General features: G+C 42.5%; 1 protein-coding gene across 1 annotated transcript in view; it reads right to left on the bottom strand.

Annotated features, from left to right (window-relative positions):
• Positions 1–239: 239 nt before the first annotated feature.
• The window catches only part of TM6SF1 (transmembrane 6 superfamily member 1), a 53022-nt gene continuing 32180 nt past the window's right edge, over positions 240–21081 (bottom strand). Inside the window, exons 5-10 of the mRNA XM_075855239.1 lie at positions 19651–19733; positions 15372–15493; positions 14240–14344; positions 6711–6803; positions 1871–1990; positions 240–431 (exon numbers count right to left, since the gene is read on the bottom strand). Of these exons, the coding sequence (XP_075711354.1) occupies positions 240–431; positions 1871–1990; positions 6711–6803; positions 14240–14344; positions 15372–15493; positions 19651–19733 (715 nt within the window). The remainder of the gene's footprint in view (positions 432–1870; positions 1991–6710; positions 6804–14239; positions 14345–15371; positions 15494–19650; positions 19734–21081) is intronic.

The following is a 21081-nucleotide window of genomic DNA, read 5'->3' as shown; positions in this document are numbered from 1 at the left end:
TCTTTCTAAAATTTTTAAACATGACCTCATTGTCTCATCTCACTAAAAGGCAAGGTTATAATAGTGCTATTAGCAATATAATTCTGTACAGACATTGTTAATCGAAACAACTCACATTATATTAGGTAGTGATTTAAAAATATTTCTGCAGGAACCTTACAGTAGAAAACAAAATTTTACTCATGTCAAAAATATCACATTTTTCATCTTGTAAATATCCCTGATATCATAACCCTTATTCAGTTAGATTTGGCACCTGGTTTCATGTTCACAAAAAATTCTGGTTGGTTTATACAGCGATGAGCTAATATCTGTGGACAAATCCCAAAAAGTAAATTTACAATTAAAACGAAAAGTCTTGCCTCATCAGGAACTCGGTAGATATAAGGAGTCCTTGCATGAAGGGATGCACCAATGTGAGAAAACTGCGCCTGCAGGATGGAGGGGAAGTGAAGTCAACAATCACACGTCGATACAGAAGGCTTTGTTTTTTACTAACAGAGACGGTCAGGTTGTGCAACATGTCAACATCTTCATCACCGAAAACACTAGAAAGGACCTGGTGTGAGAGATGTCACTGCCCTGTGAAATGTCCTCCCTGATTTACAGGTAAGAGTTTAAAAAAGTTGCAGTGTTCTGGTCTCGGCACCTGGCTTGTGGGAAAAATAACTGGAGCTAGTTTCTAGTAATATTTGATTCATTAGTAAAGGCAACGCGTTTCAGGACTGAACTGGTCCCTTCATCAGGTCATTATAAGTACAGACAGAGCGAGCTATTTATATACACATAAAAGAAAAACAGTCAAAGAGGCAGAGAGAGAAAACGGGCATGACATCAGGTCATCTCATTGGTCTGTTTCGAAGAACAGTATTCATTCTATAAAATCAAGTGTGCTAGTCTTGAAATGTGTCACTAATGTGTGTTATATTGTGTTATATTGGATACGCTCTGCAGATACTTCCGGTGAATCTAAGTTATCTGGGAACATCGTCCATTCACAGCTATACTGGTTTCTATAGTAAGAGTGGTCATGCTCTGGGATCCTCTTACCGTCAGACAAGTGTAGGTTGCCAAGGTGACGTTCTAAGAGCGTTCTGCTCCCCCAGAAGTTCTTTGTTTACACCTTGTTTTGTATCATGCTGGCCAGGGATCGGGGAGATACCTACATCCGCAATTCCTGGCCAGAATGATACAAAACAACTAAAAAAGGAGGCGGCGCTGTTTTTCAATGGAGTAGTATGGCTCAGGCTCTGGACCCCCATTCTCGTGATCGGTAGGGTCGCAGCGATGAAGCCCCCAGCAATTATAAATGTATCACCTATCCTAGGTGATAAACGTTATTGGTGGAAAAACCCCTTTAAGCGAACTGCAGCCTTCAGCCACAGGAGTCACCAGTAGAACTCAACACTAACTAGAACTAACACATATACTACCCATTTGATAGTGAATGTGGGTTTGTTAAAAGGTTCATCTAGGTGTAATCTACCTCATAAAGTTATATGAAGAAACTACCCTAGGCCACTACTGATGAGAATTTCCCTATTTGTGAATTTTCTCATCATCACTCAGAAATTCGCTGAAAATTGTGTTACATGTGGATTTTGCAGTGGATTTCATTTGCATTGTACTGTACTTTGTTGCAGTATTCACACCATATATCTCCAACAAATATGCCATTTGGGAACTGGAACTTCCCTTTCAGGCAATTTTCTAATTGTCTCCCAAAGTGGAGTTACTTTACATGCTCATTCTAATCAGTAGTAATAAATATGATGTTATCCTCATGAGTATTTATATCTTGGCATAATTCTCTTCTATTTGTATTTTGTATGTAAAAATCCAATTTTATTGAATGTCATGTTCACAATACCTGAGCCACTCCACCAGCATAAATAATGGTAAGATCTGACATCCATGCACATCCAGGAACCAGGAGTCCATACAGAGCGATTACATTGTAAGGAACAGAGAAGAACATATATACCAGCATCTGCAAAATAAGCACCGACACATATTCCGTAACCACAGCGGGATCTTAAAGCGGCTCTGTCACCAGTTTAATACTTCCCTATCTCCTACCTAACCTAATAAACACTCTGTTGTAGATAACTACTGTTTTGTTTTTTTTGAAAAATGTTTATTAGTGACAACGTTCTGATGATTTTTACATTTATGCAAATTTTTAGTAAAAGCACAACTAAGCGTTTTTTTTAGTTTCACCAAGTGGGCGTTGTAATGAAAAGTGTATGACGCTGACCAATCAGCGTCATACACTTCTCTTCATTCATGCCCAGCTTTATTCACAGCACAGCGTGATCTTGCGAGATCATGCTGTGACGTCACTTACTCCCGCAGTTCCTTCACCGGAGCGACGGGAGAATGCCAGTACATCGCCTCTAGCCATGCCAGGAGGATTATCCTCCTCAGCAGCAGCCCTGACACAGCTGGAGGCGATGTCTGATCATTCTCCCGTCGCTCCGGTGAAGGAACTGCGGGAGTAAGTGACGTCATAGCGTGATCTCGCGAGATCACGCTGTGCTGTAAATAAAGCTGGGCATGAATGTAGAGAAGTGTATGATGCTGCGTCATACGCTTTTCTTTACAACGCCCACTTGGTGAAACTAAAAAAACGCCTTACAAAAAATGTTCATAAATGTACAACAAAATCAGAACTTTGTCACTTAGGCCTTATTCACATGAATGTGTTATGCGTCCGTGCTATGCGCGTGATTTTCACGCGCGTCGCATGGACCTATGTTAGTGAATGGGGCTGTTCAGACTGTCAGTGAATTTCATGCAGCGTATGTGCGCTGCGTAAAACTCACGACATGTCCTATATTTGGCCGTGTTTCACGCAGCACGCACTCATTGAAGTCAATGGGTGCGTGCAAATCGCGCACGGCACACGGAAGCACTTCCGGGTGGCGCGCGTGATGCGCGCTACAGTAGTAATATAAATTTATGAAAACAGAAAAGCACCACATGCTTTTCTGTTTGTCAACATAAAACCAGAGTGTCATAATGATGCCACGTACCATATGCTGATGCCACACGGACCTTTTGCGCGCGCAAAACGCAGCATTTTTTGCGCGCACAAATCTACACATCCGTGTGAATAAGGCCTTAGGGTAAGGCCACACGGAGCGGCACTGACACAGTCGCAACGCGGCTAACAACCACGCCGGCACCATGTTCGGTGCAGCTGTCCAACAGCCTGTTAGTGGCTGCACGGGTAAACCGTCACTTTATCTGCAAAACCGTGCGGCCATTAATTAATACACCCTTTATGGCCGCACGATTTTGCAAATTACAACAACTTACCCCCTATGAATTCTCTATGGCAGCACCGGAAAAAGCCGAACACTGCACACGGCTATCTCTGGAGCTCCCATAGAGAATGAATGGAGCGTTAATGCGCATGCGCATGTAACTGGAATACTCCTTAACGAGTTATTTGACAGCCGCGCCTACATAGTGCCAGAGCAGTTGTTGGCCACGTTGCGACCGTGTCAGGGCCGCTCCGTGTGGCCTTACCCTAATAAAAGTTTTTTGAAAAAAACAAAACAGTAGTTATCCACAACAAAGCGTTTATTAGATTAGGTAGGAGATAGGGAAGTATTAGGCCCTGTTCACACTGAGTTTGTTTACACGTTTTTTGCCTGCAAAAAAAACTCAGTGTGAGCATACCCTTAAACTGGTGACAGAGCCTCTTTGACTACATTCATATCTTAATAATTCACGAATGATTGCAGTTAACCTCAATATCGCTCTTTTTTCCATGTCACACTCACAGGGGTTGTGAGGATCAGTTTACACCGTTAGGGTATGTTCACAAGCTAAATGAAAAACGGCTGTAAAATATGGAGCCGTTTTTAAGGGAAAACAGACTCTGATTTTCAGCCGTTTTTTAAGCATCAAATGTTATTTGATGTGTTTTTTGCGGACGTTTTTGGAACTGGTTTTCTAATGACCCAATGAAAAACGGCTCCAAAAATGGCTCAAGAAGTGACATGCACTTCTTTTTATGGAGCATTTTTTTACGTGTCGTTTTTTCAAACGTCCGCGTAAAAAATCGCCCCGTCGAAACGAAACGCAGTTTTCCCCATTGAAATCAATGGGCAGATGTTTGGAGGTGTCCAGCTTCCCTATTTTAAGACGTTTTTTGTGGCATTTGTGGCCGTGTGAACATACCCTCAAGCTGCTTAGGCTGTCCCTGTACTTTTTTTAAACCTGTTTTCAGCAGCAATTGCTCCACAGCATTTAAGTGGTTAGACAGTGGGAGAGCGCTCCCTCTGTCTCCTTATCGGTACGTCGCAATCATGGGCAGCCGATGGGTTGCCATGGCAGCGGGAATGCTAACAATGACACAGCCTACTGGATTGCCTGTCAGTTCATGGTTAGGTTCACACGTTGCGATAGTGTGCAGCACACTACCGCCATGTGTGGATCCAACCTATTACTGACAGGCAATAGAGCTTCGGAATACTGAGTATACCAAAGCACTATAGAAGCGATCAATAGATTGCATCGTGAAGTCCCCTAGTCGGAATAAAATAAATAATAAAGTTTCTGAAAAAAAAACGTGTATATATAGACTACCGTTCAAAAGTTTGGGGTCACCCAGACAATTTTGTGTTTTCCATGAAAACTCACACTTCTATTTATCAAATGAGTTGCAAAATGACTAGAAAATATAGTCAAGACATTGACAAGGTTAGAAATAATGATTTTTATTTGAAATAATAATTTTCTCCTTCAAACTTTGCTTTCGTCAAAGAATGCTCCATTTGCAGCAATTACAGCATTGCAGACCTTTGGCATTCTAGCTGTTAATTTGCTGAGGTAATCGGAAGAAATTTAACCCTGTGCTTCCAGAAGCCCCTCCCACAACTTGGATTGACTTGATGGGCACTTCTTGCGTACCATACGGTCAAGCTGCTCCCACAACAGCTCTATGGGGTTGAGATCTGGTGACTGCGCTGGCCACTCCATTACAGATAGAATACCAGCTGCCTGCTTCTTCCCTAAATAGTTCTTGCATAATTTGGAGGTGTGCTTTGGGTCATTATCCTGTTGTAGGATGAAATTGGCTCTGATCAAGCGCTGTCCACAGGGTATGGCATGGTGTTGCAAAATGGAGTGATAGCCTTCCTTATTCAAAATCCCTTTTACCTTGTACAAATCTCCCACTTTACCAGCACCAAAGCAACCCCAGACCATCACATTACCTCCACCATGCTTGACAGATGGCGTCAGGCACTCTTCCAGCATCTTTTCAGTTGTTCTGCATCTCACAAATGTTCTTCTGTGTGATCCAAACACCTTAAACTTCGATTCGTCTGTCCATAACACTTTTTTCCAATCTTCCTCTGTCCAATGTCTGTGTGCTTTTGCCCATATTAATCTTTTCCTTTTATTAGCCAGTGTCAGATATGGCTTTTTCTTTGCCACTCTGCCCTGAAGGCCAGCATCCCGGAGTCGCCTCTTCACTGTAGACGTTGACACTGGCGTTTTGCGGGTACTATTTAATGAAGCTGCCAGTTGAGGACCTGTGAGGTGTCTATTTCTCAAACTAGAGACTCTAATGTACTTGTCTTGTTGCTCAGTTGTGCAGCGGGGCCTCCCACTTCTCTTTCTACTCTGGTTAGAGCCTGTGTGTGCTGTCCTCTGAAGGGAGTAGTACACACTGTTGTAGGAAATCTTCAGTTTCTTGGCAATTTCTTGCATGGAATAGCCTTCATTTCTAAGAACAAGAATAGACTGTCGAGTTTTACATGAAAGCTCTCTTTTTCTAGCCATTTTGAGAGTTTAATCGAACCCACAAATGTAATGCTCCAGATTCTCAACTAGCTCAAAGGAAGTTCAGTTTTATAGCTCCTCTAAACAGCAAAACTGTTTACAGTAGTGCTAACATAATTGCACAAGGGTTTTCAAGTGTTTTCTAATCATCCATTAGCCTTCTAACACAGTTAGCAAACACAATGTATAGAGTGTATTTCTGATTAATTTAATGTTATCTTCATTGAAAAAAACTGTGCTTTTCTTTCAAAAATAAGGAAATTTCTAAGTGACCCTAAACTTTTGAACGGTAGTGTATATGGCATATCCACATTATATGCCATAAATGTCAGATAGATTCGGGTCCCACCTCGGAACCTGCACCTATCTCTAGATCGGGGCTCCCCTAAACCCCGTTCTACTTTTCTCGGTTCCTGAGCCTCCCGGGCCACCTTGTAATTTCCGACCATGTAATCAGGAAGTCAGTGTAGCTCGCTGAGCTACGCTGTTTCCGTAATTCCCAAGTGAATGGCAGTTACGTAAGCAGCGTAGTGTTTCCGACCATGTCATCAGGAAGTAGCCCAGGAGGCAGCGGGAACCGAGAAAAGTAGAACGGAGTTTAGAGGGCCCGTTCTAGAGATAGGTGTGGGTCCCAGAGGTGGGACCCGCATCTATCTGACATTTATGACATATACTGTGGATATGTCATAAATGTCCCTGATATGCAAACCCCTTTAAGTTGAGCGTACACTAAAAGGGTGACATTAAAAAATATGACTCCTGCAAAAAACAAACTCTCAGTTGGCTTCATTAATGAAAAAATTGCTTATCACAAAGTGCCTCCTGCTAGAATCCCCAGCGATCAGCTGTAATCCATGAGGAAACCTGGCAATAAGTGCATGTTTATAGTTCTAGTATCTTTACATAATTACCTGGAGTTTTGGGTAGGCTGCAGGGTCTTTTATATACGGCTCTTGAAGCTGCATATATAACCGACATAGACCAGAAGGACAGTCTAAGGCAATCTGTGGACCAGGGTAAAATGCACAATTATATTAAACATATCCAAGTTTACCTTTATAGATTTGTTTCTTTCCAAGTTGCTTATTATGTTAATGGTCACTATAGATTTTTACTGCAGTTGAATAACTAATTAGAAAAACGATACAACTTTGTCATACTTGAGCGATAATCTGTAGTCGGTTACTACAGGGCTGCATCAGTGGTTGCCAATGGAGAACTGAGACATCACTTGCGATTTACCACCACTGCCCACTATGTCCCACCTAGTGCATATACGGCTTACCACCTGAAACTGCATAGAAACCCATTAGAAAATATGTATAAAAGGCTGAGGCATGATTGCTTGAATTTACAGGCGCAACGTCTGGAGCAGATTATGATGTTAACCTTTCCTGTTCTGATTTGTGACTGGTATATCCTCATGAAAACTTTATATGGTTTTAAGTCAACCCCAATATCAATGTCCCCACATATAAACACATACAGTTAGGTCCAGAATTATTTGGACAGTGACACAAGTTTTGGTATTTTTGTTTACCAAAACATATTGAATATACAGTTCTATAATCAATATGGGCTTAAAGTGCAGACTCTCAGCTTTAATTTGAGGGTATTCACATCCTAATTTGGAGGAAGGGTTTAGGAATTACAGCTACATTTAATATGTAGTTGCTTCTTTTTCAAGGGACCAAAGGTAATTGGACAATTATCTCAAAGGCTATTTAATGTGCTGCATGGGATATTCCCTCATTAATCTATCATCAATTAAGCAGGCAAAATGTCGGGAGTTGATTCCAGGTGAGGCATTTGCATTTGGAAGCTGTTGCTGTGAACCCACAACATGAGGTCAAAAGAGCTCTCAATGCAAGTGAAACAGACCATCGTTAGGCTGATAGAAATGAAGAAATCCATCAGAGAGATAGCACAAATGTTCGGAATGGCCAAATCAACAGTTTGGTACATTCTTGAAAAAAAAAAGAGCACACTCTCGTGAACACCAAAAGGCCTGGACATCCACGGAAGACAACAGTGGTGGATGATTTCAGAATTCTTTCCATGATGAAGAAGCCCCTTCACAACATCTACCCAAGTGAAGCACACTCTTCTGGAAGTAGGTGTATGGGCATGACCACACATGGCGGAATTCCTCCGCAACTGTCCGCATCGATGCCGCACAGAATCTGCGTTGCAGATTCTGCAGCGGATCTGCACAAAATGTGCAGTACATTGATGCGGACTAGCTGCTGCAGACTGCGGGAAAAGTGCTTCCCTTCTCCCTATCAGTGCAGGATAGAGAGAAGGGACAGCACTTTCCCTAGTGAAAGTAAACGATTTTCATACTTACCGGCCGTTGTCTTGGTGACGCGTCCCTCTTTCGGCATCCAGCCCGACCTCCCTGGATGACGCGCCAGTCCATGTGACCGCTGCAGCCTGTGCTTGGCCTGTGATTGGCTGCAGCCGTCACTTACACTGAAACGTCATCCTGGGAGGCCGGACTGGAGACAGACGAAGGGAGTTCTCGGTAAGTATGAACTTATATGTTTTTTTACAGATACATGTATATTGGGATCGGTAGTCACTGTCCCGGGTGCAGAAACAGTTACTGCCGATCGCTTAACTCTTTCAGCACCCTGGACAGTGACTATTTACAGACGTCTCCTAGCAACGCTCCCGTCATTACGGGAGCCCCATTGACTTCCTCAGTCTGGCTGTAGACCTAGAAATACCTAGGTCCAGCCAGAATGAAGAAATGTCAAGTTAAAAAAGCAAGACGCATCCGCAGCACACATGACATGTGCATGACAGCTGCGGACTTCATTGCGGAACTTAGAATCTCCATTGAAGTCAATGGAGAAATTCCGCCATGAGTCCGCCACTGCTCCGCAACAGACAGAGCATGCTGCGGACACCAAATTCCGCTCCGCAGCCTATGCTCCGCAGCGGAATTGTACGCATCGTGTAAACGAACACTGCTAAATTAAAGTGAAAGTCAATGTAGAAACGGCTCCGCTGCGGATTAACGCTGCGGAGTGTCCGCAGCGGAATTTAAGTGCAATTCCGCCATGTGTGAACCCGCCCTATCAGTATCTAAGTCTACCATAAAGAGAAGACTTCATGAGAGCAAATACAGAGGGTTCACCACAAGGTGCAAACCATTAATCAGCCTCAAGAATAGAAAGGCCAGATTCTGAGATTGTTTTCTCGTGACATATTGTACTTTATATTAGTGGAAAAATTTGGTCAATAAATTCATTGCTTATTTGTGAAAAACACCAAAATTTAGAGAAAATTTGCAAAAATTATGATATTTCTAATTTTTTAATGTATCTGCTTGTAAAACAGATAGTAATACCACACAAAATAGTTACTATTTCACATATTCCATATGTCTACTTTATATTTGCATCGTTTTTTGAACATTATTTTATTTTTCTAGGACGTTACAACGTTTAGTACTTTACCAGCAATTTCTCACATTTTCAAGAAAATTTCAAAAGGCGATTTTTACAGGGACCAGTTCAGATCTAAAGCGGCTTTGAGGGCCTTATGTACTAGATAGACGTCATAAATCACCCCATATTAAAAACTGCACCCCTCAAAGTATTCAAAACAGCATTCAGAAAGTTTCTTAACCCTTTAGGCGTTTCACAGGAATTAAAGCAATGTAGAGGGGAAATTGACAAATGTTATTTTTTTTGCTGCAATTCATTTGTAATACATTTTTTTCTGTAACACAGAAGGTTTTACCAGAGAAACGCAACACAATATTTATTGCCCAGATTCTGCAGTTTTTAGTAATATCCCACATGTGGCTCTAGTGTGATAATGGACTGAAATACCGGCCTCAGAAGCAAAGGAGCACCTAGTGGATTTTGTGGCCTCCTTTTTTTAGAATATATTTTAGGCACCATGTCGGGTTTGAAGAGGTCTTGTAGTGCCAAAACAGTGGAAATCCCCCAAACGTGACACGGTTTTGGAAACTGCACCCCTCAAGGAATTTATCTAGTTTATATAGTTAGCATCTTGACCCCACAGGTGTTCTGCTATATTTATTGGAGTTTGCCTGTGAAAGTGAAAATCTACTTTTTTTCTGAAAAAATATAAAAAAAAATCATATTTGCAAGGAATAAAGAATAAAAAGCACCCAAAAACTTGTAAAGCTACTTCTCCCGATTACAGCAATACCCCATATGTGGTACTAAACTGCAGTTTGGGCCCACGGCAGAGCTCAGAAGGGAAAGAGCGCCATTTGGATTTTGAAGCGCAGATTGTGCTGGATTGGTTTTCAGTGCCATGTCGCGTATGCAACGCCCTGGAGGGAGCAAAACGGTGGAAACCCCCCAAAAGTGACCCCATTTTGTAGACTATACCCCTCAAGGAATTTTTCTAGGGGTATAGTTAGCATTTTGACCCCACAGTTTTTTTGCTGAATTTAGTGGAATTAGGCCGTGAAAATTAAAATCTACTTTTTTCTGAAAAAACATAGAAATGTTTAATTTTTACAATGAATAAAGGAAAAAAATCCCCCTAAAATTTGTAAAGCAATTTGTCCTGATTACAGCAATACGCCATATGTGGTAATAAACTGCTGTTTGGACCCACGGCAAGACTCAGAACGGAAGGAACAATATTTGGCTTTTGGAGCTCAAATTTAGCTGGAATGGTTTTCGGGTGTCATGTCGCATTTACAAAGCCCCTGAGGTACCAAAACAGTGGAAACCTCCCAAAAGTCCCTTTAGAGGACTGGAACGAGTGATCATTAGGTCGCTGGTATAATACACTGCAGTACTAATGTATTGCAGTATAATATCATTTTTACAGGCTCCTGTAACAGCGCGATCGCTGTTCCTGTCCATTAGTCCAGGGTGTCAGCTGTAATACACAGCGGACACCTGCAAAATATGGAGCGGGCGCAGCGCATGAGCCCGCTCCATATATAACCCCCCGCACCACGACATGCTATTAAGTCGTGGTGCGCGAAGGCGTTAATGCGCAGCGGATGGTGCAAAGTGAAAATTACAATTTTCCACTGATATGCCATTTTAATACACAATATGTTGTGCTCAGTTTGTGCCACTGAAGACAAATACCTCATACAATGTTGTGCGGGTTCTCCCGGATATAAAATATCATATATGTGGACGTAAGCTGGTGTTTGGGCACGCTGTGGGGCTCAGAAGGGAGGGAGCGCCATTTGGCTTTTGGAGCGCAGAGTTTGCTTGGTAACTGTTCTGTTTGGGGTTTTGCTGGTATTTCAGTTTATGATGTGGGGGTATGTGTAAATTGGGCAGAGTACATCAGGACATAATAAGAGGGTATAATAATTCGGTAAATAAATAATAATCCGCAGATATGTGGCCAATGTCGCACTGATAAATGGCGCCCGATCTTATCCGCTTTTGGACACTGCACAATTTCTGTTGCTATATTCTGAGAGCCAGAACTTTTTTATTTTTTCTTCACCGGAGCCGTGCGAGGACTTATTTGTTGTGGGACAATCTGCAGTTTTCATTGGTACCATTTTAGGGTACATGTGATTTTTTTATCACTTTTTATTAGATTTTTTTTGGCAAGCAAAGTGACAAAAAAACAAATTCTGACGTTTTTTGTCTTTTTTTTTACACTTTTCACCATGCGCTATAAATGACATTTTACTTTATTCTGCGGGTCGATACGATTACGGCGATACCAGATGTATATAGTTTTTGGATGTTTTGTGGCATTTGCGCAATAAAATCACTTTTCGATAAAATTATTTATTTTCTGTGTCACCATATTCTGAGAGCCATAACTTTTTTATTTTTCAGTCAAAAAAGCGGTGTAAGGGCTTGTTTTTTGCGGGACGGGTTGTAGTTTTTATTGGTATTATTTTAGGGTACATGCGACTTTTTGATCACTTTTTATTCTATATTTTTGGAGGGGTGGTGACCAAAAAAAATAGTGATTCTGACATTGTTTTTTAATTATTTTTTTGCGCTATTCACCGTGCGGGAAATATAATATTATAGTTTTATAGTTTGGATCGTTGGGAACGCGGTCATACCAAATATGTGTACTTTTTTTTAACATTTTTATTTTTTTCCTATAATAAAAGACTTATTATAGGAAAAAAAAGCATTTTTGGTTTTTGTAACTTAGAACTTATTTTTACACTTTTATAAAATATTTTTATTACTTTTTTTTTTACTTTTTACTTGTTTTACTTGAAGACCTGCAGCACTGATTGCTGCTATAATCCATTACACTACCTAGGTAGTGTAACGTATTATAAACTGTCAGTGTGACGCTGAGAGTCACACTGACAGGAAGCTTATGAGGACCGACCTCCGGCTGGTTCTCATAGGCTGCCGTGCATGGCAGACCCGGGGGCTGTTGTATTGCCTCCGGTTTTGCCTTATAACCGATTGCAGCACCTGCAATCGGTCCCCGGGAAAGTTTGTTGTAGCAACAAACTTTCCAGTTTGTTGTAGTAACAAACTTTCCAGTTCGTTGCTACAACAAACTTTCCCTGAGATCACATGACCGGGACCTGAACCAATTAGGTCCCGGTCATGTCTCCGGGACTAGAGGCAGGGGTTAACAGCGCGATCCGGGTGTCAGCGCTACTCTGAGACACCCGGATCGCGCTTTTAACACCCACCGTGAATTCACGTCGGCGCTGCACAGAGCCCAACAAGCGCCGACGTGAATATAAAGTGGGCGGTCGGGAAGCGGTTAAGGCAGAAAGACCCACATACAAGCAACAACTGAAGACATCTGCAGTAAAGGCCGGGCAAAGCATCACAAAGGAGGAAACCCAGCGTTTGGCGATGTCCCTGGGTTCCAGACTTCAGGCAGTCATTGCCTGCAAAGGATTCTCTACAAAGTATTAAAAAAACTTTTATTTATGGTAATGTTAATTTGTCCAATTACTTTTGAGCCCCTGGAATGAGGAGGCTGTGTAGAAAAATGGTTGCAATTCCTAAACGTGTCACAGGATATTTTTGTTCAACCCCTTGAATTAAATCTGAAAGTCTGAACTTCAATTTCATCTCAGTTGTTGCATTTCACAACCAATGTGGTGGCATGCGGAGCCCAAATCATGAAGATTGTGTCACTGTCCAAATAATTCTGGACCTAACTGTATATATTGCCATCATTGTGGATTGTGATTTGTATATACACCAACAGGTGCCTGTTTCAACATTGCACCTAACAGGAATAAGAAAGGAACATGAATCAGAATCTCTCTGTAGTGCAGCCTCATAAATTGGGCCTTTTAACTTCAAGTTTATATTTAGCCAAAGAAAGTAGCATATTAGTAGCACACAAAGGGCCTTTTTATAATTATTTTTTTTGGCTGGTCCTGTGGATGACCAATGAATTAAATTTTATTGTAAGGAAAAAAAAAACATAAGGTCATGTGCAGGCCCCATAGCAAAAATTATTTTGAAGGTTGAAATTTGTATTTGCATTTGTTACAATGCACCTATTTAAAGACAGCCTATAACTTCATAGTAAGTTTGTTTCATGGAGGACCCACCTCGCAACTAACAGGACTTAAAGGGTTGGCTGATAATATCTTGGTGCCTCATACTTAAGGACACCTTCAGAGGTCTTGTGGAGTCCATGAATCAAAACAGTTTTGGCGGCACTAGGGGGACCTATACGATATTAGGCAGGAGGCTTAAATGTTAAAGCTGAACTCTGTATAAAAAAGGAAATGGATTTGCTACCTATTAGGAAGCATTGGGGAATTATTTCACCAGGTTTGAGATTTGCTTTTGGAGGATTTATGATAAAAATAAGGTCATTGATTCTTCTATTGTATTTTATGGACCAGCAAAACAGGCGAATTGCTTCACTCACGACTAATCCTGTCCAGATCTGAGCACAAAGCTCAGTGTATAGGATAAACTCCTCCCCCTCACAGTTGGTACCTCCCAGATACTAAGTTAGGCTTCATGCACACGACCGTGCTCGTAATTACGACTCGTAATTACGAGCACGGCCGGGCACGGCCGGCAGCGGGCAGCCGGCCGCTTTTGCGAGCCGTGCTGTCATTATAAAGTATACCAGCACGGCCCGTAAAATAGAAAAATAGAACATGTTCTATTTTTTTAACGGCACGGGCACCTTCCCGTGAGAAAACGGGAAGGTATCCGTGGGTAACAGAAGTCTATGAGCCCGTTATTGCGGGTCGTAATTACGACCCGCAATAACGGGTGTTTTTACGGTCGTGTGCATGAGGCCTTAATCTTACAATGCAGCCAGAATCTCAGAAATCTGGAAGAAGAACTCTGCTCTAATAATACTCACATTCGTTAATATGTATTTGAGAAAAGTCTTATGATTTAATCTACTATCACTTTCTGAGTTTTTCTCATAACTGATCTCGTCTTTCAGTGTCTTTATTGAACACTGGCTTCACTGTGAATGGGTACATTGTGTAACTCACCATTCCTCTGAATATACAGAAGATAGTTGCAGCAATAAGATACATGGCCAACAGTAGGTCAGACGGTCTGCTTAATATATTTTTTTGCTGAATATTTTGGACCACCTGCAGAACACAATAAAGTCATAAGCCTTAACATACGGCTCACAAGTAATAGAGTCTTCTAATCAAGAATAGTGAATATTTAATACTCTATCAAAATGTTTTATATTAATAGTTACATAAAAACAGATGTTCTTTTATAAAAACTGCAAATAAAAGGCTTGTCCATGAAGAATTTCCATAACGAATCCTGAAAATGTGATAATGCCTAATAGTTTTAGGGGCAGTTCTAATTGGCCAGTTTTACCTGATTATCTGTACTTTCACCGCTTAGCGATCAATGATTGATATATCCGTTACAGGCAAGTGCTAGTTCCCGCACCGCGACAGTTATATCCATCATGATGATCTTGTAAGTACTGCCACTGTGCCCAAAAGATCAGCAGCGGGAGCGCTGCTGTAATATAATTCTGCAACTGCTGGAATAAAAAAACAACTCACAGCACTGTACAAGGGAAAGGTGCCCCTATTTTAACAGTACATCCAGGCCTGGCATCACTGTGGAGGTTAGAGGTGCCCAGGACTATCCCATGGTATTGCCTAGAATGTATCCTATTTAGTGAAAACCAAAATAACACCCACATATTTGGTATTCCCATTACTGTAAGAAATTGTACTATAAATATTATATATATATATATATATATATATATATATATATATAAAAACATGAAATAGCTATTGGCCAAATGCCCGATCAGCCACCAGCAATCTGCCAATTCCAGCATAGTCTTATCTACCAGGAGAACCAAGGAGCTGACATGTTGAAATCCAACCTGCACTGCTCTTCTTTCCCACAACCGCAAAACCGCATACACATTAGATCGTCAGACAAAATCAACAAGTTTGGTTAACTTTAATGTGTATGACCAGCAACCTGGTTAGTATGCTTTATCTTATAGAGCAGATTGTAATGATATTACATTACAAGGGTAAATACATCAACTGAGCGCTAGTCTACAGGTCATAAACTGTGTATCAGTAATCATTTCAGCAATACTTTTTATCATTTTGTTTTTCAATATTTTACCTTTGTAGATAGATTATTGGTAACAGATGGTTGTTTGTAAATTCTAAATCCAGCCCATAATGGAAGGCAAATATACAGGAAGTTCAAGAAAAATGCAGGACAAATTTTTGTTCCATATTTACCTAGTGGAAAAAGCTTTCTATATTTATAAAAGCCCTGTAAAATCACAGATACATAGTTATAAACTATAATGCGTACAATACCGATTGCTGAAACACAGCAGGTTTATCCGGGCCATTGTCCCGCTTTTGATGTCAGTAGTTCACTGAACTGATTGACCCTCGCACAAAATATTTGTGGCATATGGAAACTTAAATTAAATTAAAAATTAGACTTCAATTATAAAGCGCTAGGTAGATGGACAAAATTTGAATTTTTTGAAAGAAAAGATTTTATGCAACTAAAAAAAAGAAAGTAGAAGGAGATGGATGAATTTTACAATCTACGGGATTGTTAGGGGCTAGCGAAAGCCACATTCACTTGTATGTGCGTCCTCAGGACGCACATACAAATGAATACTATAGGCTGCAGGCCACGTTACCCCTGCAGCCTATAAGGAGGTGGGAGTCGCACAGACCAGCGTGACGACGTCACATCACGACAGTCTGCCCATGTGTCCCGCCAGAGAGGCAGTGTAGTGCTCAGTCTGTCGCGGGAACAGGGCAAGGTAAGTACAATCTTTTGTTTTTTTAAGGAGCTGTGCGGTAGGGGGGGCTGTGTAGTGCTACATACAACGGGAGGGGGGCTGTGTAGCTCTATATAGAAGGGGAGGAGGTGGCTGTGTAGCGCTATATACAAGGGGAGGAGTGGGGCTGTGTAGTGCTATATACAAGGGGAGGAGTGGGGCTGTGTAGCGCTATATACAGGGGGGGGAATTGCTGTGTAACACTATATACACAAGGGGAGGAGGGGGGCTGTGTAGCACTATATACACAAGGGGAGGAGGGGGCTGTATAAAAGGGGAGGAGGGGGCTGTGTGGCACTATATACAGGGGGGATTGCTGTGTAACACTATATACACAAGGGGAGGAGGGGGGCTGTGTAGCACTATATACACAAGGGGAAGAGGGGGGCTGTGTAGCACTATATACACAAGTGGAGAAGGGGGTCTGTGTAGCGCCATATACAAGGGGAGGAGGGAGGGGGCTGTGTAGCGCTATATACAGGGGGGATTGCAGTGTAACACTATATACACAAGGGGAGGAGGGGGCTGTGTAGCACTATATACAAGGGGAGGAGTGGGGCTGTGTAGCGCTATATACAAGGGGAGGAGAGGGGCTGTGTAGCGCTATATACAAGGGGAGGAGTGGGGCTGTGTAGCGCTATATACAAGGGGAGGAGAGGGGCTGTGTAGCTCTATATACAAGGGGAGGAGTGGGGCTGTGTAGTGCTATATACAAGGGGAGGAGTGGGGTTGTGTAGCGCTATATACAGGGAGGAATTGCTGTGTAACACTATATACACAAGGGGAGGAGGGGGGCTGTGTATCACTATATACACAAGGGGAGGAGGGGGGCTGTATAAACTGGAGAAGGGGGCTATGTAGCACTATATACAAGGGGGGGATTGCTGTGTAACACTATATACACAAGGGGAGGAGGGAGGCTGTGTAGCACTATATACACAAGGGGAGAAGGGGGTCTGTGTAGCGCCATATACAAGGGGAGGAGGGAGGGGGCTGTGTAGCACTATATACAGGGGGGATTGCTGTGTAACACTATATACACAAGGGGAGGAGGGGGGCTGTGTAGCACTATATACACAAGGGGAAGAGGGGGGCTGTGTAGCACTATATACACAAGTGGAGAAGGGGGTCTGTGTAGCGCCATATACAAGGGGAGGAGGGAGGGGGCTGTGTAGCGCTATATACAGGGGGGATTGCAGTGTAACACTATATACACAAGGGGAGGAGGGGGGCTGTGTAGCACTATATACACATGGGTAGGTTGGGGTCTGTGTAGCACTATATACAGGGGGAATTGCTGTGTAACACTACACAAGGGGAGGAGGGGTCTGTGTAGCGCTATATACAAGGGGAGGAGAGGGGCTGTGTAGCGCTATATACAAGGGGAGGAGTGGGGCTGTGTAGTGCTATATACAAGGGGAGGAGTGGGGTTGTGTAGCGCTATATACAGGGGGGAATTGCTGTGTAACACTATATACACAAGGGGAGGAGGGGGGCTGTGTATCACTATATACACAAGGGGAGGAGGGGGCTGTATAAACTGGAGAAGGGGGCTGTGTAGCACTATATACAAGGGGGGGATTGCTGTGTAACACTATATACACAAGGGGAGGAGGGAGGCTGTGTAGCACTATATACACAAGGGGAGAAGGGGGTCTGTGTAGCGCCATATACAAGGGGAGGAGGGAGGGGGCTGTGTAGCACTATATACAGGGGGGATTGCTGTGTAACACTATATACACAAGGGGAGGAGGGGGGCTGTGTAGCACAATATACACATGGGTAGGTTGGGGGCTGTGTAGCACTATATACAGGGGGGAATTGCTGTGTAACACTACACAAGGGGAGGAGGGGGCTGTGTAGCACTATATACAAGGGGAGGAGGGGGCTGTGTAGCTGTAACGTCTATGGCCACGGTCGGTCGTTCTAACTTACACCTCGACGACCGCGGCCATGGACGTCCCCCTGTGAGGCGCCGGCACTCACTTCCGGGTATCGAGCCTGTCTCCCGGAGGGTGCGCGCGCGCTCGTGCCCACTCTTAAAGGGGAGAGGGGGCTGTGTAGCACTATATACAAGGGGAGAGGGGACTGTCTAGCACTATATACAAGTGGCGGGGGCTGTGTAGCACTATATACAAGGGGAGAGGGGGTTGTGTAGAACTATATACAAGTGGAGAGGGGTCTGTGTAGCACTATATGCAAGGGGAGATGGGGCTGTGTAGCACTATATACAAGGGGAGAGGAGGCTGTCTACCACTATATACAAGGGGAGGGGGGCTATGTAGCACGATATACAAGGGGAGAGGGGGCTGTGTAGCACTATATACAAGGGGAGAGGGGGGCTGTGTAGAACTATATACAAGAGGAGAAGGGGCTGTGTACCACTATATACAAGGGGAGAGGGGTCTGTGTAGCACTATATGCAAGGGGAGATGGGGGCTGTGTAGCACTATATGCAGGGGGAGAGGGGGGCTGTGTGGCGCTATATACAAGGGGAGGGGGGCTGTGTAGCACTATATACAAGGAGAGGGGGCTGTGTAGCACTATATACAAGGAGAGAGGGGGGCTGTGTAGTACTATATACAAGGGGAGGAGGGGGGCTGTGTAGCACTATACATGGAGAGAGGGGGGCTATGTAGCACTATATACCGGGGGGAATAGCTGTGTAGCACTATATACAGGGGGATTGCTGTGTGGCACTATCTACAAGGGGGCTGTGTGGCACTATCTACAGGGGGGTCTGTGTGGCACTATCTACAGGTGGGCCTGTGTGGCACTATATACAGTGTGGGTCTGTCTGGCACTTTCTACAGGGGGGTCTGTGTGGCACTATCTACAGGGGGGCTGTGTGGCGCTATCTACAGGCGGTTTGTGTGGCGCTATCTATAGGGGCAGTGGTGTAATGAAGGAATCTTTCATTGATGCCTGTAATTGGTGTTTATAACTGTCTATTTATTGGTGTACTTGTAATATTATAGTATTTAAAAAAGTAATTAAAACTAATTTAAAATACATTTTCTCATTCTCTTACTTAGTCGCTATATTAGTGTTTACTGGGGGTATTACTTTTGGTCATCAGATCGCCCAACATTGATGGAGACTCGCCCTGCTCCCTAACTGCTCCACTCAGGAGCTGCCAAGACTTAGAAGGAACATTAGCCCCCACCCCCGAACTCCTCTGTTTCTCTTCAATGCACCCCCTGCAGTGAGGAGGAACTTGAATGGAGTGGAGGATAAGCATGTCTTTAGAACTGATGAAAACAGCACTGTACTCGGATTTCTCAGTCACTCACATAGACTTTAAATGGAGTGGCACTATGCATGCTCGCCCATTGCTCCAGTCAAAGTTCTCTTCACTGCGGTCTTCCAGTGAGGAGGAACAGGGGACTCGGGACCCTCGTTCTAGTGATCGGTGGGGGTCCCAGCGGATAGGTGATAAAAGTTGATTATGGGAATAACCCTTTCAATTCTATATACAGGCAACAATAAAGGTTTAAGGTCCAACTGTAAAATAATATTATGTTAATTGAACTAAAACAATCAATTAAGCCCTTTTAATGATCAGTGCTTATAGTGTTAATGTGTATTACTTACCAACAATGCTTCCAGGAATAAACACAATCATACTCATTATAATGGATCCCACCCAGTAAAGGCCAATTGTCCTGTAGTTCTGACTGTTAGACATAAGAAAGTTGTAAGAAGCAGCACTGTTCCTTGAGATACATATATAGTAAACTTTTAGGCATTTATGTGACTGTATAGGTGCCTGTTTAGCAGATATTCTGGATTATCAGACAGATCTGTTTTAAATCAGAGAAGCGTTCTACTTTGTTATTCATAAGGTGTTTGTTAAACGTCCTAAGTTAAAATTCCCTTTAAAGGTGTTTTCTCATCAGAAGAATTGATGGTATATCACTAGGATATGCTATATCTTCCTTATCAGTGGGGTTCTAATTGCTAGGACTGTGGAAGAGGCTTCTTTATTGAACATAAAGTGATGGCATACCATAGTGGTCATTTCTGGGAATACCCCTCTAAGCTGATTGGCGCAATTCAATGCATTTTTTTATGAGCTACAAGAGGATGCAACATTTTACCATTGCATATATACCTACAAGAACACACCATGAAACAGAACATGCCAATGGTAGACAAAATACATCACAAATTTTATGGTATATAACATACAAACGCAATTAAAAAATGAGCCGCACAATGGCATCACCGGAGTGAGCAGCATGGGATTTTGTAGTTACATAACAAATCCACCCATGTACCAAATATTAATCATAGCTAAAGTGCATGAATTATACAGTAAAAAGGAGGTAACACACATCAGATCAGTGCCACAAAAATCACAGATAACTTCTACATGGAGTGTCAATACCTATACCAATCCAGGCCAAACAATCCATAGAATGATCTACTTATATCAATACATAAACACAATAGCTATAAACATATATGTAGATACTACCATGTAAATATTATAATAACATAATAGCACACCATCGGTACCATACAAAAGATTTTTATTACATATAATCAACTAGTAAAAAACAATGGCCATCAAGACCTAAAAATGACAAACAAGTTTAAAACAACATGGTGGTGGTGAGGGGACCACAATATACAGAGCAGCATATCACAAACATTAATGATCAGGAAGCACAATAATATCACCGTCAGCTTTTTCAAGGGGTCAAAGCTTGAAAAAGCTGATGGCGAAACACGCGTCGGGGCTCTGTGGTGGTAGTCTGGTGTTAATAGGGGCTCATTATGCAGCACAGTGGTTGGTATTAAACCCCCAGTACTATCTATACTATAATATCCTTTTATTCTTGAGACAGCACTGATATGTAGTATAGTACTGGGTGCTTATATTCTCTGTCTCTTTATGTAATATGTACAGTTTTTTCATGTGATATTATTGTGCTTCCATTAATGTTTGTGATATGCTGCTCTGTATATTGTGGTCCCCTCACCACCACCATGTTGTTTTAAACTTGTTTGTCATTTTTA

The sequence above is a fragment of the Rhinoderma darwinii genome, chromosome 3, assembly GCF_050947455.1.
Source record: "Rhinoderma darwinii isolate aRhiDar2 chromosome 3, aRhiDar2.hap1, whole genome shotgun sequence".
In the NCBI taxonomy this organism is placed as follows: Eukaryota; Metazoa; Chordata; class Amphibia; order Anura; family Rhinodermatidae; genus Rhinoderma; species Rhinoderma darwinii.
Note: the sequence above shows the minus strand (reverse complement) of the source record. Positions and strands in the feature narration are given on the sequence as shown.